Source organism: Copidosoma floridanum, unplaced genomic scaffold (assembly GCF_036245765.1).
Source record: "Copidosoma floridanum isolate Cflo_tuat_1 unplaced genomic scaffold, Cflo_Japanese_pri ptg000013l, whole genome shotgun sequence".
NCBI classification, from domain to species: Eukaryota; Metazoa; Arthropoda; class Insecta; order Hymenoptera; family Encyrtidae; genus Copidosoma; species Copidosoma floridanum.
The window spans coordinates 33,198,436-33,209,411 of record NW_028321890.1 but is presented as its reverse complement, the minus strand read 5'-3'; the positions used below and the strand labels follow the sequence as shown (position 1 = coordinate 33,209,411).

The 10,976-nt window shown below is 49.2% G+C and overlaps 1 protein-coding gene across 1 annotated transcript; it reads left to right on the top strand.

Annotated features, from left to right (window-relative positions):
- The first annotated feature begins 8,858 nt into the window (after positions 1–8,858).
- Positions 8,859–10,744, top strand: LOC106644557 (uncharacterized). Its single transcript, XM_089591208.1, has 3 exons — positions 8,859–9,456; positions 9,502–10,066; positions 10,139–10,744. Exons 1-3 carry the CDS (start codon positions 8,915–8,917, stop codon positions 10,595–10,597), a joined length of 1,566 nt encoding a protein of 521 aa, XP_089447334.1. The 5' UTR covers positions 8,859–8,914; the 3' UTR covers positions 10,598–10,744.
- The last annotated feature ends 232 nt before the right edge of the window (positions 10,745–10,976 follow it).

Below are 10,976 nucleotides of genomic sequence, written 5' to 3'. Positions count from 1 at the left end.
AAAGCGGCACTTGGGCGGCACTTGGGCCGTACTTGTGTAATACTTGGGCGGCACTTTGGCGGTACTTGGGCAGAATGTGAAAAGTGGCACTTGGGCGGTACTTGGGCAGAATGTAAAAGCGGCACTTGGGCGGTACTTGGGCGGTACTTGGGCAGCACTTGGGCCGTACTTTGGCCGTACTTGGGCACAATGTGAAAAGCGGCACTTGAGCGGTACTTGGGCAGATTTTGACCACCCAAATGCCGCTGCTTACATTCTGCCTTAGTGCCAAAAAAGTACCGCCAAAGTACGGCCCAAGTGCCACCCAAGTACCGCACAAGTGCCGCTTTTACATTCTGCCCAGGTACCGCCAAAGTACGGCCTAAGTGCCGCCCAAGTACCGCCAAAGTGCCGTTTTTACATTCTGCCCAAGTACCGCCAAAGTACGGCCCAAGTGCCGCCCAAGTACCACCCAAGTACCGCACAAGTGCCGCTTTTACATTCTGCCCAAGTACCGCCAAAGTACGGCCCAAGTGCCGCCCAAGTGCCGCTTTTACATTCTGCTCAAGTACCTCCAAAGTACGGCCCAAGTGCCGCCCAAGTACCGCCCAAGTACCACCCAAGTACGGCCCAAGTGCCGCCCAAGTGCCGCTTTTACATTCTGCTCAAGTACCGCCAAAGTACGGCCTAAGTGCTGCCCAAGTGCCGCCTAAGTACCGCCCAAGTGCCATCCAAGTGCCACTGCTCAAATTCTGCCCAAGTACCGCCCAAGTGCCGCTTTTCACATTGTGCCCAAGTACCGCCAAAGTACGGCCAAAGTGCCACCCAAGTACCGCCCAAGTGCCGCTTTTACATTCTGCCCAAGTACCGCCCAAGTGCCACTTTTCACATTCTGCCCAAGTACCGCCAAAGTGCCGCCCAAGTATTACACAAGTACGGCCCAAGTGCCGCCCAAGTGCCGCTTTTACATTCTGCTCAAGTACCGCCAAAGTACGGCCCAAGTGCTGCTTTTCACATTCTGCTCAAGTGCCGCTAAAGTGCCGTCCAAGTGCCTCCCAAGCGCCACTGCTCAAGTACGACCCAAGTGCGGCCCAAGTTTCACCTGATAGCCGCTCAAGTTAAACATTTTCTTTATTATTATTATTAATGTTGTTTACAATTGTATCTTCTTTCTTTTATTACATTAATTATCATGTTTATTATCTTCATCATTATCATCATCATCTTCATCGTCATTGTCAATTTCATCGTATGTAGAATGATCTCACAATAATATCTCTGGTTAACTAAATAACTTTTTCGTACGCTTATTTATTTGTTTTTACGTTTCTCATACTCAGCCCTTTATCTCCTTCTAATAATTTTATAGCTACACGTTTTTACTATTTTAATCACATTTGAGCGCCATCTCCTTCCCGTTAGGGGATCTATTCAGACTTTGTTTACCGACCTAGAGGTTTGTTGCTATGTTGTTGCGATTCATGACACTGCACTTCATGGCAGCCCGCGCCATTGAAATTTGCGTTCTAAACACGCTGAAATTGAGCACTTTTGTAAATCCATTTACTTAATGAATAATTGTTAAAAAATTATTCTGTAAACGGATTTTAACTTAGGAGAAGCTGATCCACACGCTGGTCCCCGCTCCTCAAGTACTTCAGAATATCCCTGTATATATGTTTTAGGTTCAGAAGTAATAAATAAAAGCTCACAAGCTGTACGCTGTCGCGATGATAGAGAACCTCTTTTGGTCATAAAAATTTAACTTTTAATTGAGTATCTAATATAAATTTTCCAACTTGTTTTTACACTATGGAGAATTTATTAAAAAACGGCTTGAAAAAACGTTGTTTTCGTTTTTGGTAAAATTTTTAGTTGAGTAAATGTGCTGCCAAGTTGGGTTTTAAAACTGTTTGACGAACTGATGAAAAAAGCGACGAAAAAGTTCTGGGGTGATAATCAACCATCAACAAATGAAAACCAAGTCCGACACACCCGGCCTAATTTTCGTGCTCACTCATTCGTCCACGATGATAATACACCTATAGGTACATGTATAATCCACCAACGTTAATTTTCCATCACTCCGCGTATGTACACCTGTCCCGTGACTTTTCGAAGCAAGCCGCGGGCCGAAACCCGAAAATTATTTAAATTTCCTCTGGCCGACGGTGCGGTGTTATTCCCCCCGCCAACAAAGGCACATCCAGCCCTGCGAGCGAGATCCACGAAATTGATCAGGCCGAGGAGATGAAAAAAAAAAAAAGGTACAAACATATACCTTCTTTTTTTTCTTTTATAAAACGTAAGTTGGAAATAACTGGTGGTGCGTGATTGGCTATTGACGCGCATCAAGACACGGAGATGGCCAGAAAATCGGTAAGTGTCGATGGTGCTGGCCTTGGGTGTCCAATGGTGACTAAGGCCACGAGGAATTTCCATAAGTAATAGGGGATCGAGGAGATGGGTATTCCTATCTATATAGTCCTTAGCCTCGTGGGAATCTGCCTCCAGCGGCCAATACTGCGTTTTCTGGTGATTCCTTGATCGGCATGAGTGTAATTGCGGACTCGAACAATTGTCCGAGGCCAAGTGTATATTGTAGTGAGCGTGAGTCACTTTGGAATTGATTTAGTTGTCGTTGCTCATGAAAAAATAATATTATACTCGGATGCATGATAAAACGTATGCGTATAATATAGGTAGAGCTGCACCACACCCACGCATGTTATATACCTACCGAATTATATGTGTCTATTTAGCTTTAACCGAATCAAACATTCATTCCGGTTATAAGGAGATTTTCGATGTACATCGAAATAAAGAGAAAAAAGAAAAAGGCAGAGGTGACAATAATAAATATGTCGATACCATATACCTATATGCGTCACGTATACTTGTAATAGTTTGCGTGTGTTCATTGCACGTAAGGATACTCACCTCACGTCCGCTCGTGTGAACCATGTCATTACCCGAGTCAGCAGTAGGCAGCAATTACAGAAAGCTTGTACCAAAATGGTGTACGGTAACATGAGTCGCAGGGAAATTGGGAAGTTAATTGTGGAAAAAAAAAAAAAAAAAAAAAAAAAAAAAAAAAACATAGTTACCAATTCAGTACAGCGCGTGAGTGGGGCAAAAAACACTTTTCCATCGCCTTGTACACAGATTTTGAAAAACTCAAACGAACCTGTACATACAAATTTGTTTTTGAGAATCAAGAACCCCCCACGCTCGGGTGATCCATGCATGTATAGTGAAATCGTAAAATTGTTTTCTCGGTCCACCCCAATGCATTGTACCGGAAAATTATACTCCCGTATCCACCTTGCACACCTTGAGCCGAGGAACGCAAGAGGGACAGGAAAAAAAAAGAAAATAAAAAAAAAATACATTGAGTTTCAGCTTTTTATCTATATATGTACGTATATATAATATATATTATACACTCCTCGGGATCTCTCCGAGAGTCGAAAATCGGTGCTGCGGTCTCTATATGTAGGTGCAGCCGTCGCGCACCTGCTCCCTTATATTTGTGTATGTATACGTTATAAGTATATATATATATATAGGTGCAACAGCCACCACCGGCACATGGCATGAGCCCGTGCCGGTATTAAAGCCGCAACGAATCGATAGCCCGTGACGAAATGCCCCCGTGTTGTATAGGTATACTTTTCTTTTTTTTTTTTTTTCTTTTTTTTTTGTTTTCCTTCCCTCCGCTCCATACAGTTGTGTCTGTCTGTCTGTACGTATAGTTACGCCGGCCGCGATTTTCAATCGGAGAATAATTAGTCCGAGTCTCGGTGCACGCGACGGGTGCTCTTGCACTGCGTTTGCAAACGATACACACATGTGTACGTATACCCTATTATGTAGTTTCGAATCATCCGCCGTGCGCTTATGGAGTCGTCGGGAAAACCAGGGTGTGTAAATACATATACCTATATACCTGCAGCGTCTGTGTCTACGTCATACATATATATATATACCTTTTCAAGATGCGCTTCCGACAATGCTTCGTGTATATGTATATTGTACATCAGATGATACGAATTTCATCGGTGATGGGTATACTTCTATGTATATATATATGCGCATCGATTTCGATGCGTCGATGATAGACATGCAGGACTCGGGTGTACAACATGGAGATGAAGGGAGAAAAATGAAACGTCGCTTTGCCTGCACGCAGAGAAAGACTAAATATCCATCAGGAATATATATATATGTATATTGTTTTAGTCGCGGGGGGAATCCGAGTTTAATTCTTTCTTCCCGCCTCTCGCTCTCTTTTTCGGAAAAAGACGTTGGTGTGGGTGTATATATATTTCTTGCTAAGGAAACGTGATTCCTTTCGACCTCGTTCACGCCGACCAGATGCTGCTAAATGTGTTATGCTTGTTGTTTCATTTACGTACATCCAATAACAATATGATGTACATTATAAAACATCATTATTTCGAGGTGAACGTTTCGTCAAACGTACTGACGGATGGTTATATATACCCTGAAATACGTGTAGAGATTGATGTGGTGATGCGCTCTCCTTTTTTTTTTTTTTTTATCTACTCGAGATATATTATTTATCGGAATATCGTACAGATATATATATATGGTATAAAGTATACAGAGGCGTTTTAGAACGCGTACACATTTACCCGCAATATCGCGTACGCTGTTTATGTATAGTGTACCTACGTATACCGATCTTAAGCATAGATAACGTAAACTTTCATTATCTGAACCGAAAAGGGGGGGGGGAAAAAACACGAAACTGGTTCGTAATCACGGGTTTCGATGTACATTTATTGAAGAAGAAGACAAAAAATTTGATAAATACGCTCTCGCGTGCATGACCGATGATAGACGAACTCTACAGAGAAACTGGGGGGGGGGCTCCGAAAATTTTCCCCTCCGCTCGCGTTTGTCGTCGCATTGGCAATCATCGCCCTGCAGACCTCAAGTGTGTATATATACACAACATTTTCCATCCCCGCAAGATAAATGAAACTTAACGAGCCCGCAGGCCTTCCACACACACACGCGCACGCAGATGCATACCACTACTATATATATCTATAAAAAAAAAGAGGAGAAAACAGCTCGCTCTCCTCCTCGTCATCACCGGCTATAAGTATATACAATGCAAGCTCGAACAACGAGCGGACGCGTAATTTGTTATTGTTCCTCGTCCTCTCTCCATTGAGTCCTCGCTAATGGCACAGTGGCGTGCGCCCTTCCCGTACATACACCCACACTCGCACACACAAGCCTCAAAAACAATTGGCAATATCGCAACGACAATTACACGATCCCTCGAATCGGGAGACCGTACAAGGCGCAATTGACGTTATAAGAAGGAGCTACATACATATACGTCCTTTACATCCCGCGAACCATCGATCGACGAGTCGCTCCGGTTTGGAAAAAATCGCGCGCCGAATAACCTCTGGAATCGACGCGCGTGTTAACGACTTTATATATATATATATACACTCTCCCCCCCCTCCCGACGTCCCCGCCCTCCAATATATGTACGGCGATATACGGCACGTGTTGGAAATAGTATTATTATTTGGGGTGATATGGTGACTAGGTGGTTTTACGGGGAAAAGTCGTTGCCCGGCTCGGAAAGATACTATGAGTCAACTAAAAGCGCCTTAGTTGCCGGAAAATTGAAAATTCGATTCCGCGAATATGTTATATAGATACACCGTATAGTTACATAGTATCGTGTAATCAAGGGTCCGATGAACCATTACCACGTACACGAGCGTAAAGGAAGAGGGGAGGTGGTTTTTGTTGGTATGAAAAAAAAAACATATATATATATATATATATATATATATACCCACGTGAATATTAATTTCAACGCTTTCGCGCGCGTGTACATATATATTATGTACAAGTACACAGTCTAAAAGGGTAGTGGGGGTATTAATTAGGCCCTTTTGGCACGGTGTGCCTTTCATATTACGCAACGAATCGTCGATTGAAATCAAAAGCTGTGGTCAAAGTCGTATGTAGGTAAGAAGGAAGTTTTGAAATGGTCGAAGCTCGGGTCGACGGCGCTCATTAGTGGGAGGTCAAACACAATGCTATTGTACACTCGATAGCGTACCGCGTGCGCGTAACATTTCCGGGGCTCCCCTTGATTCGTGTGTGTAAGGTCACACAACGCGCGCTAGTTTCGCTCCAAGTATATACTTAGGTACTGAAAAATTCTTCATCGCTGTAAAACCCGACTCTGCCCCGTACAAACGACTTTTGTTGAAAACGGAGTAGTAGGTATACACGATCCACAACAGTATAAGGTTGGTTGGTTGTTATACGGAGCGCTCGCTCGTTCGGCCCCCGAGACTTTATGAATAACAATGCGGGGACTCTGGCGGGGGGGGGAGGGGTAGACGAGCGAAATCCGTAATATAGACTCGGACGGCCGAGCTCGACGGGGGTAAGAGGAAAAAAAGGGAAAACTCGTTCCTCTCTCTTTCTTTTGCAAAATGCATCGAGCCGCGTCGTACGATGATTTTGCTATACACATACACATACACTGGTATGATTCGGGAAGGTATATGAGGAGATGATAAGCTTTTGCCCGGAAGTGAAGTAATTGTAAATAAATGAAAAATAAGCTCGTAAACGGCGAGAAAAGCAGCCTCGGAGAGAGAGAGTCCCCAATATATCTTTTTTTTTTTTCTCTCTCCGTCTCGGTCTCTTTTATAATCGTTTCCAACCATCTCGCTCTCTCTATCTTTTTCAAACACGACGACGACGAGGAGGAGGAGGAGGAGGAGGGACTCGTCGTCCGTGCTCTCTGGCACTTTAAAAACTATATACGGAGCCCGGGCACCCCGGTATGCCTGTCCCTGGGCTTCTCCCTTTATCTCTCTTTCTTTCTTTTTTTTTTTTTTTTTTTTTTTTTTCCCTCGAGGGACTTATAACCGAGGCAGAATGTGTGTGACACTGTGCGGCGGGGCCAATACTCGGGAGAAAAAGAAAGAAAGAGAGCGCACACACACACAACATGCAGCGGGGCTTTGGAGAGTGCAAGTGGGACGGACGGTTCGCCGAGCCGTGGAGCCGGCTTACGTAGGATCGAGGCGAGCGAGCATCGGCAGCGGGGCGCCCCGGTGTGTATGTGTGTGCACACTGTGCTCCTCTCCTGTGTGTGTGTGTGTGTATATATAACGTATACACTGGAAATGACGTCCCCCACGCTCGCGATATACCAAGTGCGCCCATATACTGTTGTGGGAGCGAAAGAGAAAGAGCGAGAGACACCTATATATACTGTCTGCCGTTGGCAGAGCAACGTACAGATAGAGAGAGAGAGAGAGAGAGAGAGAGGAGAGAAAAGCCAGGCGGAGACCTCAGTTCTGCCTCGACGCTGGCCGCATCTTCATCGCGAGCGCGTCGCCAACCGGGAGGCACCGACTTTTCGACATATACAGACGTGCACGAGAAAGAAGGACAGAGGACGGGTCTGTCTTGTTGTGTTTTTTTTTTTTTTTTTTCATTTGCCGGCGAGCAGGTTTTTTTTTTTCTTTTTTCGTTTTGTTTCGGGAAACGGGTAAAACGAAAATTTAATTTTCTCGTTACTCGACCCCGTGGCAGACCGATTATACGCACATTCGTCCGGCCGCAACGAGGAAGAAGAGCTGTTTTGGTGGTGAATTTGTTCTTTTCGTGCGTTTCAAGAAAATAAAAGAAGAAGAAAAAACCATTGGTGCGAGTGCGCGAAACCTCGAAGAGAGGGGGAAAAAAAAAAAAAAAAAAAGTGTGCGTCTACGTCGTATACACTCGGAAGTTGAAGTTAACGAGCGAAAGATTCAAAAAATCCGAAAAAGCTCGCCGGAGCGAAGAGGAGGGGAGGGGATTTCAAAAAGCTCTCCTCCCACCGTCGCGCACGCCTGCGCCGAGATAACCCAACACCCACACCGGATCCCGAAAGCACCGAGGCTGCAGCTCGTTCCGGAGGAGAGGAGAAACGCCCAGGGAGGCGCGAGGGTGTGTGTGCTCCGGACGACGGCGTCGAGGTCCTGGGTAGTAGCGGCCGCGGGTGCGCCGCAAGCTCCATCGTCGGCGTGAAACGAGGCTGCCTCGACCAAAGGGGGAGTAAGGTTACTCGCGTTCGTCAGAGAAGGGCGTAACTTAGCAGCGCATACACGTACGTTACGTGACGGGGAGCCAAGCAGCCGGCGAGCCCTCGGATATTAAAAACTCTTTGGTCCGAGGTGCTCCGTACCGAGCTTTATTATACGCGCGTGGGGTGGCGTAAAAACAAAAAAAAAAAAAAACACACACACACACTCAACTTGGGCTCTTGTCCGGGTGTGCGTGCGCCTGCCAGCTAATTCGCCCCCAGGCCACGACGTCTCCCTATATCTCCGTACCATCCGTGAGACTCGCAATTTACTTGCTCGCCGTCTCCCTCGGCATTTAAATACCCCACGCACACACGGCCTCGTGCCAGACTGCAGAAATGAGATTCGAGTTCGTGCACATGACACCGAGGCCACGGCCGAGCCAACGTTGAGTCAAAAGCGTCGTTGGGGGGATCAAAAATAAAAAAAAGCCGAGAGAGAGAGAGAGAGGATGACAGCTGCCCGGAGAAGATAGCCGGGGTCATCAGCGTTGCCCGCCCCCAAGGGAGGAGGGTACCACCGGGAGGGAGAAGAGAGGCGGCCCGGATTAACCCGGACGTTGCGCCGCGTCGGCTCCGGCGCGCATCGATCGGCGCCGATCACCCGGCACGGCCTCGCACACCTATATACACACACCCATACGGAGCCGGCCCACCCCCGCAGCCACTGCAGCATCAGCAACATGAACAAGCACGCCAGCTGAGGGATACATACATATACACACACAGACACACATCAGCGTGCCCGCAGGAAATTTTCTTGTCGCGGTCCCAGGAGCCGTCGTCGACATGGCCGCGGCTTGCTACGAGAGGAAGATGGGCGAGGCCTTGATGGCGTGCGCCAAACCAGCTGGCCTCCTCCACGAGTACAACGAGCTCCAGTTGGCCCGTGACTCGGTGCTCAACGCGGTGGCGGTAGCCGCCGCTGCGGCGTCCGTCTCGACGCAACAGCATCAGAGCTCGCCGGTGATGCAGCAGTTGTCCTCCCTGTCGCCGGTCCACGGGCTGAGCGCCCTCGGGCCTGGCAGTTCGTCGGGACCACCGGGTGGTGGTAGCCCGTACAAGGATTACTCCCAGCCCCTGCACGTCGACTGCAGCGTCGAGTACGAGCTGCCCAGCCAAGCCAAGCCTCCGCCGGGCAATGGGGAGCCCCTCCTCATGATACACCCTTGCTACTACCGGCGCGCCGAGCGCGAGAAGCGCACGCTCTTTGTCAACAATCTGCCGCCGAGGGGTAGCTCGACCTCCGCTTCTTCTTCCTCCACCTCGACCTCCACCTCCTCCTCCTCCTCGTCGTCGTCGTCGTCGTCTTCGTCGTTGTCGAATTCGTCGTCGTCGAGGCGCAGTGGCACTAGGAGCCGGGCCATAGCGGCGAGCAACAGTGCGGCCATCACGGGGATGATGGTGAACCCGGTGATGCCGATCGCGGCCGCTGCCATGGCCACGACGACGCAGCAGCAGGTGCCCGGGAGCGCTCCTGTGGCCATAGTCGCCCCGATGCACGTCAATGCAGGCAATAATCCCCTGCTGCCCTCGCCCTCGCTGGCCTCGATCGTCGCCTCGACCGACGTGCACAACGCCCCGGCAGCCGTGGCCGCGGCCGCAGCCGCCACTTACCACGCGGCCCTCACCGCGGCGCTGGGCAATCACCACCCCGGTGAGGCCAAGCAGCAGCAGCAGCTGCCGATGAGCAGCCAGACGGAACTCGACGAGAAGGTGCTCGCCGCTGCCGGGCTCTATCCCCAATACTTTCGGAGCGTGCAGCGGCAACAGCCGCAGGTGCAGCCCCAACAATCGGCCCAGCTGCACCACCACCAGCACAGGTACCAGCCGCAACAAAGCTTGACGGGGCACCACCAACAACAACAACAGCAGCAACAACAACAGCAACAACAACAACAACAACAACAACAACAACAGCAGCAGCAGCAGCAGCAGCAGGTTTCGAGCGGTTTGTTGCATCAGAGCGGGTATGTCGGTGCGCAGCAGCAGCAGCAGCAGCAGCAGTCCCAGCCGACGGCGTACGGTATGGCGATGATGGCTCCGCCGTCGCAAAGGCACGTCCACCATCTCCACCACCACCACCCGCAGACGATAGTCGGCTCGACTGCTCCCCCGAACACGATAGTCGGCCACCACCCGTACCGACGAGCCGGGGCGTCCTCGCTAGCCGGACAACACCGCGTCAAGCACTCGTCCTCGTCGTCGTCCACGTCCTCCTCGTCGTCGTCAGTGTCGTCGTTATCGGCGTCGGCGTCTTCCTCGTTGCTGTCGTCCATGGCCGCCTCGTCCGCCGCCTCGGCCTCCTCGTCGGCCTTGCCCACGGGCTCGGCCTCCTCGTACATGGCCGCCGCCAACGTGTCGAGCGTCTACGCCAACACGATACACAGGCACCACCACCACGCCCTGCAGGCGGCCCACGGGGCCTTCTACGAGGCTCCCGTCTATCACGCCCTCATACCCCAGAGTTGAGCCAACCACGATTTTAGATGCAAGACGAGAGAAGGGAGACAAGAGGACTCGCGCCACCCGGAAGGATCGAGCACCGCCTGATACACCAACTACTATGTAGAACCGCTGGTTGTTTCGTTTTATTTTTTGATTGGTTTTTTTTTTTTTTTTTTTTTTCCATATATACCACACATGCGTTCATGTGAACCATTGCGATCGCCGTATAATTACCATGTACATTAACGATTCCATTGCCATACAGCGATATTGTAATTGCGCGCGCTTTCTTCGTTTCTCCCGTTCGCCAACCAAAGCCCTCGTCGCCGCTATAATATACGTTTCGTATTATGCATGTGCTACCATTGTCTGGTTGCTTTTGACGTACGTGTGTGTGTATACG